This window comes from Lampetra fluviatilis, chromosome 41 (assembly GCF_964198595.1).
Source record: "Lampetra fluviatilis chromosome 41, kcLamFluv1.1, whole genome shotgun sequence".
NCBI lineage: Eukaryota > Metazoa > Chordata > Hyperoartia > Petromyzontiformes > Petromyzontidae > Lampetra > Lampetra fluviatilis.
Window position 1 is genome coordinate 1,117,912 of NC_136315.1, and position 24,144 is coordinate 1,142,055.

Consider the following 24,144-nt stretch of genomic DNA (forward strand, 5'->3'; position numbering starts at 1 on the left):
ATGACCAGTGTTAACCTCTCAGTGATTACTTGAAGATGATAAGTATTACACTAAAACTATTAAACCATTTTTTATTTTACCAGGTAAGGTCCACTGAGCTATGTAGCTCTTTTTCAGCAGGGACCTAACCAGAAATGATAGCTCAACGAAGTGGCTTATCCTGTGGAACTGTATAGTTGCCAAATACTCTAAACGCGTGTAGATTCTAAATGTGGAGGGAAAAACCGGAGGACCTGGAGACAGATCCTTGCGACCACGGGGAGAACATGCAAACTCCAAATTTACAGGCGTCAGGGTCAGAATCAAACCCACGACCTCCTGCATACCAGGCAAGGTAGTTAACATCTCGCCACCGTGGCACAACTAAGAACCAATGATGATCTTCCCATTGTGAGTCAATGGGTCTGATCGCAGAGCTGCCCTCTTGAACACACTCCTGTACACGCACAGCTCCTCTGTACGATCCACTGCTAGATGAAGGCCTCCCACCTCCGTGCGGGTTTCTATTTGACCACACTTCACCGTGCTGTTCAGGCAGGTGGAATAGGTACGGGAGCATAGAAGTAGAGTATACAATGAATTCGGCTCCGCTGCCCCTCTGGTGAATGCACCAATGCACGTCGTTTGTAACACCACGTCGTCGCGCGTCGATTTCTGCTGCCGGACAGCGTACGCGACGCATTCATCGCGAGCTTGGGCAACTGCACGGTGGTGCGGAGGACTGTGAAACAAAAGCTGTCAAAATGATCGACGCCTTACAGGTCATCGCTGCAGTTTTCGGGCTTTTCCATGCGGTATCCGGTCTTGAGGAGGTTGAAGAGGCGCTCTGGGGGGATGCCCGGGTATGGAGTTCCTCCCAGCGTCATGATCTCCCACAGAAGAATTCCGAAGGACCACCTGGACGATGTGCGGCAATGGGAGCTGTCAACACGGACATTCAGCCTACCCGGACCACCAAGCCATTCAGGGTTGCACTTTTACATTATTTTTAACCTTCACCTTTTAGACCAGTGGTTCTTAACCTGTTCAACACGTAGGCTTTCGCGTCCAATATCATCCCTAATACAGGTTTTTTTGGGTTAGATCGTGCAAATATATAAATGTGTCGTTAAGCCCGTTATGTGTCGTTAAAACTAATTGGCTGTGTCGGGTGGTGGTGGGTTTAAATACACATATATTTACACGATCTAACCCAAAACAACCTGTATTATGGGTTCTTGACCTTTCCTGCAGCCTTGCACCCCTTTGGTTCTCAATCGTTAAACAAATGTATCATGTTAGTAAATACAGAGGTTTGATGAAACAAAGCAGTTGTACTTACGTGCACATGCTTAATTTGTTTCTCAATTATTTACCTTCCAAAAAAATCTGGTCATGCCTTGCACCCCCAGACAGGGCATCTCGCACCTCCAGGGAGTAAGTGCACCCCAGGTTAAGAACCACTGTTTTAGAAAGGACTCACTTTTATTTCCATGTATATGGTATTCCAAAGGGAAATTCGTGAACATATTCTATCCTTGCATATGGCAAAACGTGCAGGAGCTAGGTGCCAATGTTTGAGGTGTGCTAGCCATGCTGAGAGAGCTTCAGAAGAGAGTTTGGGTCCTCCATTGAAGTTGCACAGACTGCATTCGTTTACTGTACGGTCCACAGTTTGGGTTGCACCGCTGTGCCTCGCCTTTAATCTTCCGTAAGTGAAGGAGGTGTGCGCATCGGCCTGTTGATGATGTGCTGATGCGGTCGATGGTTATGCCGGCATATTTGAGGAGTGTCAAAGTCAGGTGGTGCGAAGTTTTGGCCTCGAATTATGAACCTATGGAGGGTGCCATGATAAGGTAGGTGACGTTTCTGCAGGAGTCACCATACAAGTTCGCAGGGCTCTGTGAACTTGTATGGTACGTATGTTGAACTTCTTTTGCACCGCACGTAGCCAACCGTGCTCATCGGAGGTGCGACAGGAACTGCCTCTTGTGTTTAGTTCCGTCCTTCCCCCGCACCTCCGACTAGCACGGGTTGGCTACGTACGGTGCAAAAGAAATTCAACACATGTACATACAAACTTTAGACCGCAACAATAATAATCATGAAAACAAAAAGATGGTGTATTTCCCCGAGGTGCTTCCCAATGGGAGGAATGAAATCGGCAGCAGTGGAACTCACACGTCGCTCTGGGAGGTGTACATGTGCTCAAACAGCGACTCGATGGCCATCCACTTCACGGGAATCCGGCCCTGCGAATGCAAACGCGGTGGGTTAGTCAGCGTCGTCATCACCCTCACCGCCACCGCCGCCGTCTATACCGCGGGGGAGGAGCATAGATGTTGGTGGGGGGGCATAGAAGTAGAGTACAACAATAGATTTTTTTCTGCACTGTCGGCTCCTGCCCACCATGTATCTCCGCAGTGCTTTGATAACATTGCTGCTGCATGGTTGTCCCCCAGCCAAACACAATCCAGGCTTAACCCTGCTTAGTTTCCGAGATCTGCAAAGATCTGGTGCGTTGCGGGTGAATTGGTCATCATACCTACCAATTGTTAATTATCCTGAATAAAAATAATTTGCCAATATAAATCAAAACAATTCTCAAAATCTGCGAGCAATATGAATTATCATCATTATTCATGATTATTTCTGTAGGCACGAAAGCTTCAAATCAAGATTCTATTTATCTTTTACTTAAAAATACTTTGATGAAAGCATTATGCATAATTGGAAATAAACAATGCGATAAGTAATTTTTATTACCTTGATTTCTGTACAATACTATGCAACGTGCTGGGAGCATTGATGACTTGTCGAAAATTGTTGAACACAAATCTCTGACATTTATTAATACTGTATGACTGTGGTAGCCTTATCCAACCCGTTATGCGAGTACATGATGAGCACATTCGACAAATGAAGACATCTTAATAAATGCGTCTCGCAAGAACGGTGACCTCAATCGTTACCAGATATCACAATCTTGCCTAGGCAGCCACTGGAGCGGTTCTCCATGAGTCTGGTGTCCAAAGAAGATGATCTCAGGTCAGATGGCGGGAGACGGCCACGGAAGACCCTGGCGCTCGCTGCGTGTCTACTGCACAAGCCGCTGTGAGATCTGGCCGAGGGTAGGGGCCGGTTGGCAAGGTTTGGTGGTGGCATCAACAGCCCTGGCGTCGTGATGACATCTTGATCTTTATGACAATACTGTAGCCAAAATCACACGAGTTAGCGTGTGCATTACCACGAAATAAATCTTCTTCAGTGAATGATCACAATACAAATGAGTGGTTGGATCTGTAAAGAGGCCTTCGGCTCGCTTGTTTTACTAATCGCGCATGGCCTACTTAACAGTGACATTCCAAGTCCAGTTAATGTAGAAACGCGATTGTAGCGCAACGATCTATCAGACCGCAATAAAGTCCGGTTGTAATGAACAGGAACAAACTAAGAAACATGCCTCATCTTCTTTCACTTAATTATTTTTCCCGGGCAATTAATTTTTCCGAGAAAAAGCAATTGCAATGAACTGTAAACGCTGGCAAATATTCAGCAGTGTCAAATTCCATTACGTTGCCCTTTCTCAACGTTAATTGCAAAAGGAAAAATAAAATTAAACATTTTCACCGGGGAGCTTGGGAGTCGAGCCACCGCTCGCGCGAATTTATCAGCGGTGCAATCTTGCGATGATCTTCTATCGCAATAAAACAACGATAGTCGCAGCGCTCACTTACGGATGGTAAATCTAAAAGATGAATTTTTGCCCATCTCTGCCATGCCAATGTTTCTGGCAGAATTATTATTTTCATGTATTTATCCAAAGAAATTAAGAAGCGAGGCTTTTGACCGCCTTTGCGTGCGTCTCTATCGTGGCTTTGCACACGCCGAGCAAAAAATGACTGTAACTGTGGACATCAAGGAGACCCGGGTGACTTGGTCGGCTGCTGTGTAGAGCTGTGACCAGGTGGCTCAGAGGTCAGAGAGCTGAGCCGGGCATCTCTGAGATTCGGAGTTCGATTCTCGGGGCCCTTGCGAGTAGGTGGTTTCCCATTGGATATTGGCCGTTTTGGTGATTTAGGTGGGAGTTTGGTGAAGATTGCAACTCGGCAGGGAGGGGTCATGAGTGTAAGTAAAGAGTGGCAGAGGAGAACTCGGGATTTGTTGAAGATCTCTCTATGGGTGGACTGATAATGTTACACATCTTAGAAAAAAATGTGAATAAAGCCGACCTTCACTGACCCTACTCGCATCTGCTGGACTCTTCTCTACAATACGCTGGCCTCGCAAGATATCTGAATCTGTCTCAGGGGCCAAGCAGGGCCAGGGGTCGTGGCCAATGACGAGTTTGTTGTGCATGACGCCCGGTCAGTACGGCTCGCACGCGGAGTCACCGTGTCATCTACTCGCGGCCTCGACTCTGTCTTATCGACAGACCTGTTCTTCACCTGAGGACGGCTGCTTGCGTTGTGGCCGAAACGTCGTGAGAATTATTTTATTATGTTTTATTTTTATTATTTTATTATTTCCATTCTACGTGACTTTACCAAAGGAACCAAGAAGATGAATCCCTGCAGTCACGAAAGCTTTAAATCGAAATTTAGTCTCGACTCGTTCACTGCCTGCGAGGGGTGAGCAGCATGGCTCGGGTCCTGCAGTGGAAATAACAACGTGCGGGCCCCGGTATGGGTCGGTTGTGCAGTGAAAAAACAACTTGCTGCTCCAGGCTGGCTCGGCCCCGGCGTGGCTCGGTTGTGCAGTGGAAAAAGAGAGACACGACAGTGGGACAACGCAGGAGGCTTGCCTTGGTGCGCTTGACGTACGAGTCTCCCTCGTAGACGTCTCGCGAGAGGCCGAAGTCGGAGATCTTCATCTTGCGACCCTCGGCCACCAGAACGTTCCGGGCGGCCAGGTCTCTGTGCACCAGCTGGGAGAGAAGCGTGGGCCCAACACACCCAGGAACACCGACGAGAGGCAACCACCGTCAGCCATACGGACGGCAATCGCAGATCCCGCTTTGACAAATAGCGCCTCTTTAGACAGGGCGGTTATTGTGAGCAGTGAAGCAACTGATGAATAAATAAACAGGAGCAGCTCTCTGACGTGTTGTCGGGTCGTACCGCACGCTGTTCAGCACGATATTTGACGTTTCACTCCACGTTCTGGGAGCTTTCTCAAGGCACGCAGAGCAAAACGTTGGACACCACGCCAAAAAAAATATGCATACACATGGCACAACGTGACGATAGAGCGACACAGTCCAGCCACAAAATCCTACGCAGCCATGAAACCCGAGTGGAAATGTACAACCGGGCCTCGATACAATGCCGGATGAGGGGCTCCCGCATGTTCTGTCGGTCGAGGGGCATATTGGACGCTTACTGTGCCGTGCGGATGGCGGTCACGTGTGTCTGTCTGTATGTTGAACTTCTTTCGCACCGTACTTAGCCGACCGTGCTCATTGTTGCGCATTACAGGAACGATGAAGAGACCGGTAGGGAGGCGGAGACGAGAGTGTCTGGAGAACACAATTACGTCAGCTTGGGTCACAATAACTGCTTCTTGTGTTCAGCTTGTTTTCCTTCCCCCCGCACGTCCAATTAGCGCGGGTTGGCTATGTATGGTGTGAAAGAAGCTTAACACACATATGCATAGAAACATTCTGGTACGGAAGCAGCGTTAGTACGTTTCGCGCAGTGCGCGTGCGAAGGCCGTGCCGCCCCACCTTCATGTCAGCGAGGTACGTCATGCCGCGGGAGATCTGCCAGGCGAAGGAGACGAGGTCCCCGAGTGTGAGGCCGCGCTCGTCCGGGTTGTCCAGGAGCCGCGAGTTGCGGTTGGAAGACCCGGCCGGCACCGCGAACTCCGCCTTGCGGCGCACGCGCAGGAAGCTCCGCAGGGAGCCGTACTTGGCGTACTCCACGATTAGGTAGAGGGGGCCTTCGGCGACGAAGGTCGCCGCGCATACGAACACACAAAGATCCCGCCGCGCAGCCTTTAAGAAACCGTTGAGGGTGGGTGCCGTTAGCGAGTGGCGCCTGTGGAGGCCGACACGGCGCGCGAGGGGGTGGGTGGCTTGAACTCGATTCGCCTGACCCACTAATGACACCTGTGCCGAACTGTGCCCCATCGCTGTGCGTCAATCTGCTGCTCGGGGTGAAAAAAGCAACGTGGCGTACATCTGCCAGCGATGTACGGGTTTGTCAGCTGGCACGTACGTTTACACGCATGTACACACACACACGTACACACGTACACACGCGCGTACACACGTGTACAAAGACAAAGATCCCCCTCATATCCTTAACGGACTGCTGGGACAGTTGTTGTTAGCGAGCACCTATAAAGGCCAACACGGCACACGAGGGGGTGGGTGGCCAGCACCACGCACGGCTGCCTTAATTTCCCCAGGGCTGATGTTTACAAACAGCAGAGGCTACACATTTGAGGCTGAGTCGACCTCGGGGAAGCCCAGGTCCGGTTCACATATTCGCCACTGTTAATGGTCGTTAGCGGGAATCGAACTCGGCTCACTGGGTACGTGGCGCGTTGCGCTAACCACTGCACCACTGCTCCCCACGTTCATGCGCACACACACAGACACAATGTCGTTTTAATTTGTATTCAAGGTGTTAACATGGGGGGGATTTGTTTCAGCTGGGTTTGTCGGGGTTGGCGACTCACAAGGTATTTCTGCACCCGGCACACCACATCCAGAATACCTCTAACTATGAGCTTGTGGATTTAACTATTCACATGCCACCTCCTCCAGTCTAATCGGCCAGACAGAGAATATATAAATAAAAGCAATGAAGCCCTGCTAGCCATCAGGTACAGTCTGAATAAGCTTTACAAGTGGAAACTAGTCTTAATATTTGCAAGGAAACTCATTACGAAGGCTGACATATTTGAGTGGATGTCAAGTTGAATTCCCTTGCCCCTGGTTATCTGCGCTGCTGATTGCTTCCTGTTTTTGACATTAGTATATATTTTTTTATCACTCTTAGCAATTTTCATTTAGTTTTTTTCCTATTGGCAGCCACGTCACGAGAATAATGAATCGCTGCAGTCAGGTGAGAGAGGCGATAACAGCCTCCGTGGCTACTGGTTGGTAGCAGTGGTCGGAAGTCCACTCTCTGACCACTCTCGTACCCCTTCTCCGCTGACACACGCACGAGCACGGCTTTTCTCCACCGGCGATGGTGACGAGCCGTACCAGAGAGCAAAACGTCAAAATCTAGTCTCACAAGACATCTGAATCTTGCTCAGGGACAAGCATGGCCAAGAGAGTGGATGATCATTTTCATCATACAAACGTCCTTAATGTGCAACATCATATGGCACGGGTTTTGCAGTGGAAAAAAACAACAACCTGGCACCATCTGAGCCGTACCGGGCTGGATCAGCACGGTCTTGGCACGGCTAAGCTGTGCAGTGGAAAATAGGTATTGCAGCCCTATCTGTCCCATGAATGGTTTTATTTGAAGCTGCCCTGTCTATCGATGTTTATTTTACGTGAAAGAAAAAAAAATCAACACCCTTCGTTAATAACACTGTCGCCTTAAAATAAATACTTTATAATGCATGGCTCTTGTTCATCTCCCGTATGTGCTATGAAAAAGCGCCATTGCCTGTAACGTTTGGCAGTGGGCAACATTTCTAAAATGCATCGATTATATAGTTTTTTATTTGAAGGCCACGGACGAATGTGTTGATTATTTTTGTTAATTGTGTGTTAATTTTCCATCCAGAACTGATCCTCCAAACCTCTTAAGCCTTTCCCATTCCGATGACGTACGTGTACATCGTCAGTTTTTCTTCTGATTCCGTTCTGAACGGAATCGTGATAAAAACAGAAATAAAATAACTTTGCCGGTAACGAGGCTCCCACAAGGCCATGTGGGAGGGCGGGTGGCACAGTTTGGTACCAGCTCTCATAGCACGGTCGTGTCGCTGCAGTTCTCTGCGGTGAGCACAATGTCTTTACAACAACAGCGCTATGTCTTTCTAAATATAATTAACGCTGAATCACTTGCGCTATCCCGGTGGCGGGGGGGGGATCACACGGAACTCACCGTCCTGCGTGCAGGCCCCATGGAGGCGGATGATGTTGGGGTGGTTGACCTGCTTGAGGAGGTTGAGTTCCGAGAGGAGGTCCCTCAGCTCGCTGTGCGAAGCGCACTCTGCGGACGGAGCGACCGAGGCAAACGGTGGTCACGATTATTTCCCGCACCTTAGCACGGTTGGCTACGTACGGTGTGAAAGGAGTTCAACATACGGAACATACGACAAGTTCACCGAGACCTCTGGTCTCCTTTATCGGTTCACAATTCGAGACCCAAACTTGGCACCTCCTGACTTTGACATTTCTCAAATACGCCGGCGTGACCATCGGACCGCATCAGAACATCATCAACAGGCCGATGTGTACCCCTCCTTCACATATGGAAAGTTAAAGGCAAGCCACTGGGGTGTGATTGTGGCCATGCAACCCAAACTATGGACCGTGCAGTAAACTACTCTAGTCTGCACTCCTTCAATGGAGGAGGAACAGCAAAACGACACAAACTCCCTCCTGAAGCCATCACGGCACGGCTAGCACACCTCAACATTGACATCTAATTCCTGCACCTATTGCCATATGCAAGGATAGAATAGCACAAATTTCACTTTGGAATACATATACGTGGAAATAAAACACAAGCACTGTCTAAAAGGTAAAAAGAGGTAAAAGTGCAGCCCTGAATTGATGGAATTTGAAGTGTTTGAAAGCGGTACACCGGGCAAGAGCGAGGAATTATACAGAAAGAGGAAGAAAAATCACGCATTTGCATGAACCCTGCATGAACGTGATACGACGCGCGCATCCTCCGAATTAGCTAATTAGCGTCATCACATTGGCTGAAAAGGCCGTAATTGTCGCTGGAGTTGATCACCGAGTTTTGGGCAGCCCCTTGAAATCAACTTTCCCAGTTTTGGCTCGGGTCCAGTCCCTGCGATCAACAACGCGTTATGCCAACATTTTATTTACATTGGATCACCTTCATGAGAGTTACCATGACTCCCACTACAGACGGTTCGATGGACAGACACGCAATCGTAAAGACAGGGCTAATATGATTAGCTATGTTGATTAATCCGACAAACAGTCCCTTCTCCAATAACGCGGTAGTTGCGTTCCTGAAGAACACCGAGTTATGGAAAAATCGCGTTAAAAATATATAATATAGGGTAAAGCACAGTCCGCGATAAGACGTAAGATGCGTATGCAGGCTGGACAAAGACTGAGGCACGTGGGTAGCATCTAGAAGCATCCAGCAGTATCCCGCCTTGTGTGATGCTATGCCGAGGCAGCCGTACGCAATATAGGGGGGGCAGACTGTATTCATATTGCTTTTGTTCCAATGTCTTTTGCTTTTCTGAACTCGACGCTACTTGTTTTGCTTTCGTAATTTTTCGCATGACATGTCGTTTTTTGCCAATGAGGGCAGTCTTGACTCCTCACCTGGTTAAACAAAATAAACTTGAAACCTGAATCACTGACTCTCTCAGCTTTCGTTGAAATTGTTTAAAAAAACAATATATAGTGACATTTCTTTTTCTCGAGCATTTCTGAAGGGAACCCCGCGAGTCACATGACATCTTGGGCACACAGTTTCTGCTCAGACAGAAGCAATTACTGGCTTTGAGTGGCAATGCGGCAATTATCTGATGACAAATTTCCAAGGATTAAATGTAATAAAAAAAGAGTATTATTTTGGTGTAAAACTTCTGCCGACTGCTATACAGTATACAAACTGAAATGAACATAAATATATATATATAAATCAAAGTAACTTTTTGATTCGACACTGCTAGATGAAGGCCTCCCCAGACTGTGTAGGTCACGTGAGGTTATTTGACCATCCTTCTCCACGCTGGTCAGTGCGCCTTGGCAAAGGTAGGCCAGGAACGGTGCCTTAATTTCCGCCAATGAAAACACATTTCATGAGGACTCCGGTTCTCCTGCGTTCTTGGCTGATGTTGATGCAGAGCGATGGCTCTAATTTTACATTCAAGTGGTCGAACCAGAATATTGCGCTGCGATGGTGCCTCCTCCTCCGAGTTCATGAATGGGGCTTTGAGTCGCTTATATGCTCCATGGTCTGTTCGAGGTGACCACACATTTTTCCATTTGTGCACCGAGTATCCGCATCTGCTGGCATTAAATGAGCTTAAAACAAACATTACATCGATTGTTTCGATATATACAAGGATTATAAACCGCATTGATTTCCATACAGCCACAAGCTGATCATTGACATGACACAATGCGCTTCAGCAGAGAATGGAATTCCAAGCTCGTGGCCAGCAGTTAATGCGTCCTCCGTAAAGGAGGTAGTGATTATGAAAATTGAATTCATTTCAATTTCCGAGCAGTGACAACATTGATCGTAAAAATGCCCGTAAATACATTTTCCTCCGACTACATCTCCCACATATTGATTTTGTCAGAGCATTTCCAGCTCTGTGGTCAGCTGTGATTAATTGTCTTTATTAAGCGTTTTCTGTCGTTGTTGCAGAATTACATTTGGCAAAAATGTAAATAAGCGGTCGGGTTGAGGGGTTGGCGAGGGGTGGAATAAGGTGAGCGCTGACTCAGAATCTGTGGGTAGATGTATTTACAAACTTCAGATTTAAGTTGCCATTTAACTGAGGTCAGAGCACTGAGCTGACACCGCTGAGATGCTGGGTTCATATCCAGGCGACTAGCCTCAGTAGCCTGTGAGGTAACCGTGTTCCTCAAGTCCAATGAGTTGAAGGTCTTTGCCCAGTCACCAAATGCTGCGCAAAAAAAGCCATCAAATTAAATTTGGTTTTGCACTTAATTTGGCCAAATTATAACTTCGAGAATTGAAACTCGGTTTAACTACCACGTGATAACCATTGCTCTCGTTGGCAGGGCGGGTGGCAAAGTTCTGCCCTTTGAATCCTGGACCATAGGTCACATGAATGGGGCTGTGCGTGTACAGGAGTGCGTTCAAGAGGGCAGCTCTACGATCGGACCCATTGACTCACAATGGGAAGATCATCATTGGTTCTTAGTTGTGCCACGGTGGCGAGATGTTAACTACCTTGCCTGGTATGCAGGAGGTCATGGGTTCGATTCCGACCCTGACGCCCATATATTTGGAGTTTGCATGTTCTCCCCGTGGTTGCGTGGATTTGTCTCCGCGTCCTCCGGTTTTTCTCTCCACATTTAGAATTGAAACACACGTTTAGAGTATTTGTCTGCTATAAATTTCCACATGATAAGCCACCTCAATGAATAATCATTTGTGGCCAGGTCACTTCTGAAAAAGAGCTATATAGCTCAGTGGGCCTTACTTGGCAATAAATAACTAGCTCCATGACGTCTACTCACATGGCTCGTTTTCTCTAACACTAAGAGACGCACTCTTCTATGCGATATCTCATTAGCTACTTCAGCTCATGAGATGACGCCAATAGCAGGCAGGATAACATTGGTGGGACATAAAATAAATGTATTAGCCATGCGGCTATATGGCCACATTGCTCGCTGCAGATATGGGGAGATCGTGCATTTTGCTGCGATGCACCAAGACTGTGGAACGCCACTATAACTATCTACTTTTAAATCAGGATTTGTGACTGTCACCACTTTAAAAACCATTCGTAGGCTTTTGCTGTAGTTTAATTTTTAGCTTCACAGTGAGTGTAACTATTATGAATGGCTTTTACCATAGCGTTTTCTGAAATCTATCTACAGCACGAGTGTAGTTGTGATTATTGTTATCAGCATTATAATTATTTGTTCCTGTTGTATTTTGACTGGATTTTATCCCTACTTGTGAGCGTAGTTTTTTTATACTGAAATATTTTTTTTACATAAAAGCGCTTTCAAATATTTCATTACAAATAACTCTTTATAGAATAAAGAGTATTATTATAATGGCTTAATAGTTTAGTGGCTGTAACAGGGATTTTTGTTCGGGAGTGCAATGATATGTCAATGGTTAGGGACCTACCTCATTCGCTGGACAGTAATTCCCTGCGATACGATCTAAGAACCCACGGTGTTTCATTCTGGCCTCTGCGGACAATCATTTCAATTTGTCTTTCTGCCCAAATGAGGAAACTCCAGATTAAGTTTGAGTATACAGGATGATGTGTATCGTTGCACTAGACCCAGTGTGGTCCATTAGCGGCAGCTCAGGTATTATTATTGCATTTGAAGGCTTGGTGGAGCATTTAGGGTTACTGAAAAGCATTAAATATAACACTAACTCCTGGGGCCGAGGATGTTTACCGTGTCATAGATCCAGACCTTTGAAAGCAATTTTCCGGCCTAGCAGTTTCACAGTTCCTAATTGATATTTAAAGTTTATTTTCTTGATGTCAGTGGAAAGTTCAAATTGCCCGGCGTTGAGAAAACGTGAGTAATATGCGAGAATAACAGTTCAAAGGTCAAGCCTGCCTTCGGGGCTTTCTTAATGAAACATATCAAGAGTTCTAACTTCACTTTTAAGGGAAACTTACATCCCAGCGTACTGATAATTTAAATGTATTTATTTATCTGGGTCAGTTGACTATGAAAACAATTGGTTACCGAATACTATTATTGAAACTAGATTAAACTACGATCATCTCTCTGCCATGACCAACGCGCTCAAACCATGGAGATCTTGAAAGGTGATGGTAGCTTGCAGAGGCCTTCATTAGGGTGCCACGGTGGGGGGATGTTAACTACATCGCCTGATATACAGGAGGTCGTAGGTTCGATCCAAACCCCGACACCTGTGTATTTGGAGTTTGCATATTCTCCCTGTGGTCGTGCGGATTTTTGAGTTCCCAGTTTTTCCCTCCACATCTATAAATATGCGTTTATAGGATTTGGCTGCAACATTTTCCACGTGATAAGCCACTTCGTTGCGCTATCATTTGTGGCCAGATCGCTTCTGAAAAAGAGCTATGTAGCTCAGTGGGTCTTACTTTGGAAAATAAAAAAATTGTTCATAATTTATAGATTAAATAATTTATAATAGTTTAAATGGAATGTTTAATTTCTTAAAAGTGCAGGCAAATGAGTAATATCACAAAGCAAATCTGTGGAAATGCAGTTGGAGTAGAAATCAGGATTTGTAAATGTGACATTCATGCAATAACACGGAGCAGCCATTGGGCGAATTTTGCAAGATCGTTAAGCTGCGCTGTTCATTGAATGACGTGCATTGGCATGTCCCCACAAAAACCAATACAGGCGACTCTGGTAGATCACAGATGGCCGACCGCACCACACATCACAAACCTTCACTCGTGTGGTTTCCCGAAAGATATCTGTATTCTCGTGTAATTCGTTTTCATAGATATTCATTCAGCTAATGCAATCGGTTTGTTCACGTGTGAATGTCTCCACTGCTATTTGTGTGTTTTGCTTATTTGGTGTATTTTCCACTGGAAATCAAATCGTATGCAAAGTGCGTACAGTGTATACATTGTTGGCACATCACAAACAAACTACAGGTTTCTACTCGCTCTGCATTCTCTGTTATTGCTGTAGAATATCTCACTGCGTGTAACTTTGTGCTCATTAGAGGGCATTTGTTATTGGTGATAGCTGCAGTTTTTGTGCCTATTTCTACACCACTGCCAGAACACAGTAATACAAAAATGACTACAAAAGATTTAGAAGTGAGCAGCTTTTCGAGATTGTTCCTCCCCACAGAGAACTCGGTCCACCTGTGGCCAGTCCCGTCTGTGGTAGTGCGCCTTGGTGTCTAAATCTTTCGTAGTAATTTTTGTATTATTACTTCAGTATAAATACATGTTAATTTTGATTCATATGTTGTTTTTTCTGACTTACGTGAACGAAAAGACACAAATTCACCCGTTTTCTCATTAAAAATAAGTACATTTCTAAATATCACTGTCCTGGTCACAAAAGCAAAGTTTGTGGGGAATAATATAAATTTTCTGTCCTTTTGAGGCGTCATAGATTTGTTTTGTTACACAGTGGATTTTTTCCACCACTGGCTCAAAGCTGCAAACGGAGGGCGAGCATCACTTCGATTCCCACTTGAGCAGGACATCCACTTTGACCTTCGACTTAACCGGAGGTGGCATTATCAGGACCCGTGCACAAATACAACTACCACTAAAAATAGTAAAAGAAAGTCATCGTGAGCCACAGTGAACAGGGCTCCCATGCGAGCATCACCTTTCAGCATCTTGACGGCCACGGTGGTGTAGCCGGCCTTCCCCTTGAGCCGGAACGCCGTGGCCTTCACCACCTTCCCAAACTCGCCCTCGCCGAGCGTCTTGCCCAGCGCCAGGTTTTTGCGCGGGAATTCCCACTTGGGATCCTCCTGGTGGGTGGGAGGGGGTAGCAGACGACGGCGATAGGCGTACTGTGCGCATCGACACCACGCGGTGACTCCTTGCTTCCTGCAGAAATGCGTCGTGTGTAAAAAGCAGCTTGTAGGGTCGGCTTTCGGACTTTTTTCTCTCAAGCATGGGGGGGGGAGGTGGGGGGCGGTTTGTGAACGGGGAGCGAGGTGGCCGGCGGCGACTCACAAGGATCTTGCAGGCTTCCACCGACGAGAGGTTGTCCGCCGACTCCGAGGGCGGCATGCGGTTGTTGTTGGACGAGTAGGTGACCGGCTGCCGCCGGAACGTGAGCTCCGCCGTGGGCAGCGAGCTGCCCTTGAGCTGCCCCTTCTGCCTGCGGCGCCGCAGGATGGTGACGGCCAGCGAGAGCGCGATGATGACCGAGCACACGCCCGCCGTGGCCACGACCGCCCGGCAGCCCTCGTCGCAGCCGGGCTCTACGCGCACAGCCGAGGGGGCCGCGCACGAGGACGTTAACAAAGCGGACGGTCACCACAAAAGGTCGTCCGGAGGTCGCGGTTTCGTGGGGGTCGATCGCCTCGGAGCGTGCTCGTGGAGCCGAAACGTCGGACGTCGCGCCGAACAATGCTCGGTACGACCCGGAAACATGGTCGTAGAGAGCTGCTGCCCGTTGTGCAAAATACCGGTTGCTCTGATCCTCACGTTAATCTACTCCATATATAGAAATGGCATTTGTGAAGAGCAAAATCATCTGCAGTTGTGGGTTGTTCGGTTGATGGTATTTGTCTTGCTGTGGTGTCACATTAGAAACCTAAACTCTACGACTACTTGATGACCCTCTGTCTTCCGTGAATGGTTGCAGCGAAGTGGCCCTGACTGTAACAGTGTTCAATTTGTGTGTTTAGGTGAAATCTGGGTTCGTTGAAAAAAACTGAATCTGACAACGTTACTTTAATGCCATGCACCTTTTTCTCCCTATCGAGGTGTAAAATGGTGACCTGGCTGAACTTGCAGTCCAGAAGGTCGCTGGTTGGACCACTCGGCGTGGCAAGTTGAAACAAAATAAAATGGAAAGTCCATCTCAACTGGGTCACGCCTCAATAAATAAAATCATTTACAGTATATACGCCCTTCAAAATTCATCAAAAGTCGCTTGACAACCAGCCAAGGCTATTTCTCAAGAAACATATTTTTCTACATCTTTTGTACATTCATTTAATAGTTTTTGCCTTTTTTTGGGCATAATGGAAAATGGCAACTGAACTAAAATTAAGCTCGACACGAAACTAAACACGGCCACTGGAATTCTTCCAGAAATCAAAACAACTGAGAGCATTATTGTTTTTAAAACGCATTAAAGAGAATGGAACGACTTCCTTCGGCATATTTGTCCCCCTCACGTGGGTCCAAAATGCAAACGTTTCCTGTAATTTTCGCGCCCATGCAAAATGTGACATTTGGAATTACAAGCGTGGTATGGATATGCTGTCAGCGCGGTTAGAGTCCAGGGGCCCGGTGCAGTTGCACCAGGGCCAGCTATGGGCAGGGCATCACGGCGTGGTGCACACCATGTCTGGCAGAGCTATCAAAATGAGGGCTACACAGTCAGAGCAAATTCACTTGAGCTCTAAAATAATCCTGTCAACGTTAAGAGTTTTAAAGTATAATATTCATCATCATCATCATCCTGCCTCAGCCATGATCTATAGATTATATGCACTGCTGGATAAAGGCCTTCCCCATGCATCACAGTATTGTGATGGGACCATCTGTATAGCTTCCACATGCAAACTGATTTCATCTCCGCGGTGGCCATGGACGCACAGGTGCGGTTCCCACCTTCTGGCTGGCATTCCGTCATGAAGTCTCCACCAACAGCCACCGTCACCTTCCAGTGCACGGGTCCTAGTCCACTTACTTTTTTCCGCAATATAACTCAAGTAAATTTTAGGTCCTGTGTTCCATGCATTCCAATTCCCGACGAAGCTCCCAGCTTGTGGAGTGCAATATCAAACATCACGCCGAACAACCTGTGGTACAAGCTGATAACATGTCCCTATGCACAACGTCTGCGTTTTAAAATATGAAAGAGTATTTTGAACGACTCATCCCTGTATAAACCTTACGGAGGCCTATAAAGTTCCGAGAAACATCCTCAGCACGAGACAAATACTAAACTCCACTCCCATGCGCAATATCAAACGCAGTAAATAGCGGTCAATTGCTCAATGAGCTTCACCGCATCCTCTGTGGCTTTACAAGCACAGAGGAGTTCTTTCATAGTGTCCTCCGATCATTTATACGGTGCACTGAAAGGACGGCAGGCAAACGTTAACGCTTTCAAATATATGTTGAGCCATCCGGAAAGATCGGCCGTTAAATTAAAGGGCAAAGTGAGAGAGCCAAGCGTCTCTCCGCGAGAAAAGACATTCCCTTCTTTCATCTCGTCCGAATTAAATTTTGTACTCGAGTTGAAATGAAAAAAAAGCAAAACCATGCGAGGCCTTGAGTGGAGAGCGGAGCACAGAGGTTATCAGCTTGGTCCGATGAATTGACAAAAAGTGGGTTTCCATTAGGCTCATCATTTTTTATCTTTCCCCCCCTATTTGATTTCAAATGTGACATCAGCGTCATGTCACGAGATGTGAGAATCCATCGTTGGATTTTCAGAATCCACGTGGGATTCTCACGGAGCAGTGCTATCTCCCTTGCCTATTAGCAAGAATTGCCTGCAGAAGTGGACATCACAGAACTACTACCACTATCCGTACAATATGGGTGGGGGGGGGCAGCACTTTCCCACCTGTCCTGTCACAGAGTAGAATTCGTCGCACGACAGCCAAAGTGATATTTGTAATTCTGGAAGCTGGAATTCATCCAAACGAAAATGTTAAACCACATTTAATGATCATCGGTGACTAGAGGGAGACGGAAATCAATAAATGATCAGCTGATGCTGCGGCTATGGTGGCAGTGGTGCAAGAGTGCAAAAAACAAAAAAACTCGACACGTTTGTCAATAACACTGTGGCCTTAACTAGGAAAATATATATATAATAGGCGATGTTGTGTGCAATAGCCCTTTTTCATGGGACCTGATGGGGCCATTATCCGAAACGTTGCCTCATATAGTTTTCCTCTGAAGGCCACCGTGTTATTGACGAATGTGTTGCGTTTTTTTTGTTGAAAAGTAAGTGCATTGGCTTGGGCAGGACGCATCGTCATGGCTGTAAATGAATGACTGACAATGGTCAAGAATAATGATGGTAGCCAAGAATCCAAACGCATCCGAGAGAGTGTGCATCTACCGAGGAGATGGAGCGATGAAATCAGCTTGTATGCAGTTGCCAAGTGGATCATTGTTATATCGCAGGATCATGAGAGAGATGGTGGCAAAGTTGGTGGAGGCCTTCGACCAGAAATGGCTCCGTTATTTATTGACGAATGTGTTGAGTTTCTCACGTAAAAATATCAACATTGATAGACAGGGCAGCTAAATGAAACCATTCAAGGGACAGACTGGGTCAGCAATGACTTATTTTTTTCAACTGTACAGCTGAGCCGTGCTGAAACCGTGCTGAGCCAGCCTGGCTCGGTTCAAAGGGTGCCAGGTTGTTTTTCCACTGCAGAACCCGTGCATTGATGTCACACATTAATGATTTTCACATTACCTACTACGAGACCACAGTGGGTGAGAAATTGTGTTGTTTTCTTTAACATGTAGGCTTTCATTACCATTATTATCATCACAATTATCCTCTATTTAAGACCAAAACAAGAGGATTTCTCCACAATTCCGGCTGTCGCTTTATGAGGCTGGTCGTAATTACCGGTGAAATGTTCCTGTACTTGAATTGTATATGTTGTGGGTTTACTCTCCAACACACAACCAGTGTGCTGAACTAGTAACTAATTGGCACTTTTTGTTTACGTGACAAACCTCACAGATTGGCTGTGTCGGGTGGTGGCGGGTTTAACAACACATTTCAAGTTACGCAATCTAACCCAAAAAAATTAAACTCTATCATGCTTGACCATACTTCACCAAGCTAGCCAGTGAGGGTGAGTGAAGGGGGTAGGCCCAGGTCACGTTCACATTTCATGTCCGCTCATGTTTGTTTTGTTTTTATTTCATGGACACCCCTCCCCCCCCCTCCATCCTATGGGAGAAACAAGGACCGAGACGTTACATTCGTTGCAGTGTTGCGTTGTGCCCTGGAGAAGGGAGGGGGCTTTTTACCTTCTATGTCAGGGAGCTCGCAGATGCACTTGAGGATGTCGTAGCAGTAGCACGTGCCGTGGCCGGCGCGGATCCCGAGCGGGTACCCCATCTCGTGGCCGCCAATTACGTTGCCTGCATCACGGTTCACGTCACATCGGTTTTGCGTGGGGTCAAGCTTGAGGAGGCGGCCAAGCAAAGTCGAAATCCGGGTTTCTCCCAGGCCCAGGTGATCAACGCGGGACAGGTGGAATGCGTCGAGAAACTGAAATGCGCTGGCAGTGGCTTCTCAAGAAGGAGACTGACGGAATTGCATAGAGGCCCACAGAGTTACATCGACACCGACTGACTAACATAGAGGCCCATTGAGTTACAGAGACACATTCTGACTCGGATAGAGACCTACAGACCCACGTAAAAAAAACCCCTTTGTGCTTCACAGAGAGACCCTTAGGCTCACATAGAGGCCCATGGGCTCACACAGACACCTAATGACTCACACATAGACCCACACACCCACGTAAAAACCCAATCACTCACATAGAGACGCTTAGACTCAAATATAAACTCTTAGTCTCAAATAGAGACTGACTGAATAACTAGAATGGTAAATTATGATCCAGTTTCAAACTCAGTCATACCATGGACTTCAATGATGGCTTCTAAGATGGCTTAAAACATAATTCCAACAATTTTTTTTTTACATTTGCAATTCATTATGTCGTATTTTCGTCATCCCCCCCCACCAATTTTATCCTGATTATAAAATCAGCGTCACGAGATCAGTAACCCAATCGGATCTCTCACAGTAAGAAGTGCATCGCGTTGTGCTGGGGAAATGGTCAGCGGAAGGAGATATCACACATCGCTTCGGATAAGTTACAAGTCACCCAACAAACGTGCAACCTTGTCCCAACGTTCCATGTTTACGCAGAGACGTGCCCGACATCATTTGTTCCAGGTTGGTTAATCAGAGACGCAAGATTCAATGGATGTGATCCTCACCAGACTCAACGCAGTCTTGCGGGCAGAGGTCTTCATTGTCCCTCTCCATCTCGTCACACACTCCGTCTGGGCACGTGAGCAGGTTTGAAGAGCACGTGGAGTAATTCTTATTTATCCCTGGGATGAGAAAACGCGAGACAGACGAAAACACAGAGCTACATTTTCAAGTTTCCTCATTTTCACGAATGGCATTTCCAAAAGACATCCGAGATAGAGCGATTTTATCAACAAAAATAATCCCATCGTAATCTAAGTTTACCACCTCTCCTGGTTCTTCCCAGGATGTCTTCCTTTTGAGGTAGCGGTCCTTGGAAATTGTTGCAAGTGTTTGCAGAATATTAAATGTCCCGGTGCAAGCAGTCTGTATGTTTCTCCTTCTGCGGTGGGTTTTCTCCGGGTTATCCATTTGTAGTGAGTCAAACTGAGTCGCAGACGTTATTCTTTAGAGGCAACACATTTATTGTAACACGTCTATACAAAGGGGTAACTGCCCCTTTACCAGATACAGCCTGGGGTGGTGACCACCCAGCTAACTACACTATACGTGGGAGTTACAGCTACGAAGGGTCGGATCCTCACTCGGATCCCCGGCCACGTGTTGATGCCTCATAGGACGTAGAGCTTCCAGCTTGTAGACGTAGAGCTGCAGCTTGTAGACGTAGAGCTTCCAGCTTGTAGACGTGGAGCTTCCAGCTTGTAGGTGTTGAGCTTCCAGCTTGTAGACGTGGAGCTTCCAGCTTGTAGACATGGAGATTCCAGCTTGTAGGTGTTGAGCTTCCAGCTTGTAGACGTGGAGCTTCCAGCTTGTAGACGTGGAGCTTCCAGCTTGTAGGTGTTGAGCTTCCAGCTTGTAGACGTGGAGCTTCCAGCTTGTAGACGTGGAGCTTCCAGCTTGTAGGTGTTGAGCTTCCAGCTTGTAGACGTGGAGCTTCCAGCTTGTAGACGTGGAGCTTCCAGCTTGTAGACGTGGAGATTCCAGCTTGTAGACGTGGAGCTTCCAGCTTGTAGGTGTTGAGCTTCCAGCTTGTAGACGTGGAGCTTCCAGCTTGTAGATGTGGAGCTTCCAGCTTGTAGGTGTTGAGCTTCCAGCTTGTAGACGTGGAGCTTCCAGCTTGTAGACGTGGAGCTTCCAGCTTGTAGACGTGGAGCTTCCAGCTTGTAGATGTGGAGCTTCCAGCTTGTAGACGTGGAGCTTCCAGCTTGTAGACGTGGAGCTTCCAGCTTGTAGGTGTTGAGCTTCCAGCTTGTAGACGTGGAGCTTCCAGCTTGTAGACGTGGAGCTTCCAGCTTGTAGACATGGAGCTTCCAGCTTGTAGAACGAAGAGACCCCGGTCCCTCTCAGGGACCCACCTTATATCCTCCCGGGTCGGGGCCGGCTCCGCCCTCAGACCCGCCCGCCTTCTCGAGCGTTCTAGCTCGCTCTCGATCCCTCTCGAGAGCTCACCGCAGGGGGGGATGGCACCGCGGGAGGGGGGGGGGGGGGGGACGGCGCCGCGGGGGAGGGACGGCGCAACTAGGGGACCGTGCGTGCCTCACCTGATGAGGGTCCCCGCCTCCACTGGCAGCGGCCTGTGACGGCGCCCAGAGCGCTGCAACTCTCGCACCCCTCCTGGCGGTCGTTCTCCGAGCAGGAGCTGGAGCACTTGCCGGGCGACGGCACGCACGACTCCCCTAAGCGCATGGACGCACAAAGACAAAGACCCCCGCCGTGTAGCCTTAACAGACTGTTGGGGCATGTGCTGTTAGCCAGTAGCACCTATGAAGGCCGGCAAAGGCGCACGAGGAGGTGGGTGGGCAGCACCACTTTTTTATGGGAGGGAAAGACAACAGCGGTTGTCCTTTGGGTAGACTTGCCCCTGGAATGTGGAGTTTCGACAACTGGCTCTGGGCTTCTAAGGGGAGAGGAGCACCGCCTGAATGCTCATTTGAGCGAGGAAACCACTTTGATTTTGACTGAATGCAAGAGCACAAAATGGACAGTGTGGCGGCACTGTTATACAGGAGGATGCACAAGAACTGGCTGCTGTACACGTGCACCAGCCAGCATCGTGTGCCGGTAGAGGAAGCTTGGGTATGGAGGGGGCAGCAGCAGCAGGGCCAGCGATGCGGCAAGCCAGTGCTAGACATTCGCGATCCATCATCGCGCAAACGCGTAGGCTCTCTCGGAAATTCGCGGAAAAAAATGAGAATCATTTTGAAACCCCAGCGTGTTATCTCGAAACCTGCCCACAATTGAATTATGTTCTCGAGCGCTGTTGCACGACAAGCCGTATTACATTTTTTTCCTTTACTGAATGGCAATATTCAGGTAGCGTTTGAAAATCGGCGAAGAAATATTCTTTGCACAAAGCTCAGATGAGCTCAATGTCACCGAGAGGAACGGATCGCATGCAACAAACGCCAAATAAGCATAAACTCATTTTACACGCGGCCTGCATCCCTTTGCCTTAATTAACTATTGATAAGTATTAATTGCATGTAACCAATGCCCTAATCATTATTCATGTAACCAATGCCCTAATCATGTAAAACGATGCCATAATTATGGCGCACGCGAACAATCGAACAAAGACGGACGGGGCGCACTAGATGCCGAAGTCTAATGAAGTGAAGGGCAGCGTCACCCGACGCGGACTGGAACTACTTTGCCCCCCCCCGTGTGCGCCGGTCCGACATAAGAGCAACACTCCACCTCTCCAGACGACCAGCTTGAGCGTTATCTATTCCCGCCATCACGCACATACGTCCACGCTATTATCATTATCATCATCAGCCACGATCGATCGATCGACCGCTGGACGAAGGCCTCCTCTTGAGCCCGCCGCCGTCTCTCAAAGTGCCACGTTGCAGCAACCCACGAAGCGCCTGGCCGCGGCTTCATTGCTCCGCTTCCGCAATGCTGCGCTTTCAGGTGCGCTGATGCGGCCGTCTGGAATGCTCTTCCTTCCGATGTTAGGAAGCTAGATTGAAAACTAATTTCCTTAGAACTGCCTTTTGTGTCTTAGTTTGTAGTCCGTCCCCCGCACCTCCGATGAGCACGGTTGGCTATGTACGGTGCGATAAAAGTTCAACATCATACATGACGGGCGTACTCCAAGTACGTCAGTGGACTGATAATACATGGTGTCTAGGAAGAGATGTCCATCTTGAGCAGTTTCCGCGATTTTTAGATGTTCATTTCAGACGAATCACTCACCCACCCACCCATGAACTCATGAAATAATTAACTCGCTCGCACGCGAAGGGGATTTAATGGCACAGTTGAAAAGAAAGGTTTTGAGCAGAGGCTTGAACCACTAATCCTACTGAGCGCTGAAATGTGCTCAATCCCCGTGTGTCAATATGCTGATCTGGGGGGAAAAAGCAACTTAGCGTACATCTACCAGCGATGTACGGTTTGTCAACTCGCACGTACACACCCACGTACACACCCACGTACACACCCATGCACAAAGACACCCCGTGCCACGCCTGGCCACCTTTGTCTCCCGAGTGGCGGTGTTTCACATTGCACCAGGTACTCATTCGAGCCTGTGTCGACCTAGGGGAGGCCCATTACCAGTTAAGATAATCGTCACCGGTGTTGGCTGTGAGCGGGAATGGAACTCGGGGCCGCCGTGTTCGTACCGCAGCGCGCTAACCGCTACACTACTACCGCTCCCCACTGTTAGCGAGCACACACACAACAACAACAGCCATTCGCCACTAATTGGCGGTGACAGAAACCACGGTGCTTGTGCTAGATACACGTTGAGGCCACGTGAAATGTCGAACGCCTGCCGGCAAGGGGTCACGGGGCAGACCCAGCAGGTGCCACGGGCCGACTGACTGAGATGACTGCCCCTACTGCGCCAACACACACACGCGCGTACACACGTACACAACGCGCCCGCTCGCTCGCACCTCTGAACACGACGTGCAGAGTGGTGCTGGCCTGCAGTCCGGTGACGGCGTCGTGCGCGGTCAGCGTGAAGCGCAGCTCGGGGCAGCGGACGCGGTCGCACAGCAGCGCCGTGTCGTTCACGTAGAGCCACCCGCCGGGCCGCGTCATCGCCAGCGCGTGGGCGCACGCCGACGGAGCTCGCTCCCTCGCGCCGCTCGCCGCCGCCGTCGCCGCCGCCGCGGGTGTCGCCGCGCCGACAGCGGCGGCCTCCTCCTCGGAGCCGTTGGGGGAGATGCCGTGGGGGGGCGGCTGATGGACGCCCGGCGGCGGCGGCGGCTCGGAGTCGGCGGGGGCGATGGTGTAGGAGACGGTGGCGGTGTGCAGCGCGGAGCAGTTGAGGACGCACGCCTTCCACACCTGCGGCGAATGCGCGCGGTGAAGGTACGGCCCTGCAAGTGTTGTGCACGTTGTTCTACGGCTTTTCAAAATACGTTGTCATGCTGTGCGATATTCGTCAAGGAATATCGTCATTTTGTTTTTGCCATCACTGCTTGCGCTCGCGGACGACAGATCTTGCTTGTTGCATAGCCGGAGCAACTGGGAAAAACGGGTTCAATCCGTGTAACAAGTCGAATAAACTCAAACAGCAGTAGTAGATGCGTTCTGAAATAGGGTGCACAAAGTGAAGCTGCATGAGACAGCTGCCTGCT

At 48.3% G+C, this 24,144-nt stretch overlaps 1 protein-coding gene across 2 annotated transcripts in view; it reads right to left on the minus strand.

The window, feature by feature from the left end:
- The window catches only part of RET (ret proto-oncogene), a 64,927-nt gene that overhangs the window by 12,023 nt on the left and 28,760 nt on the right, over positions 1–24,144 (minus strand). For both annotated transcript variants that reach the window (XM_078875252.1, XM_078875253.1), the window contains exons 7-17: positions 23,455–23,851; positions 21,088–21,222; positions 19,552–19,668; positions 18,568–18,681; positions 14,554–14,804; positions 14,198–14,345; positions 8,055–8,162; positions 5,705–5,919; positions 4,784–4,906; positions 2,161–2,231; positions 760–897 (exon numbers count right to left, since the gene is read on the minus strand). In XM_078875252.1, coding sequence (XP_078731378.1) covers positions 760–897; positions 2,161–2,231; positions 4,784–4,906; positions 5,705–5,919; positions 8,055–8,162; positions 14,198–14,345; positions 14,554–14,804; positions 18,568–18,681; positions 19,552–19,668; positions 21,088–21,222; positions 23,455–23,851 — 1,817 coding nt within the window. The remainder of the gene's footprint in view (positions 1–759; positions 898–2,160; positions 2,232–4,783; positions 4,907–5,704; positions 5,920–8,054; positions 8,163–14,197; positions 14,346–14,553; positions 14,805–18,567; positions 18,682–19,551; positions 19,669–21,087; positions 21,223–23,454; positions 23,852–24,144) is intronic.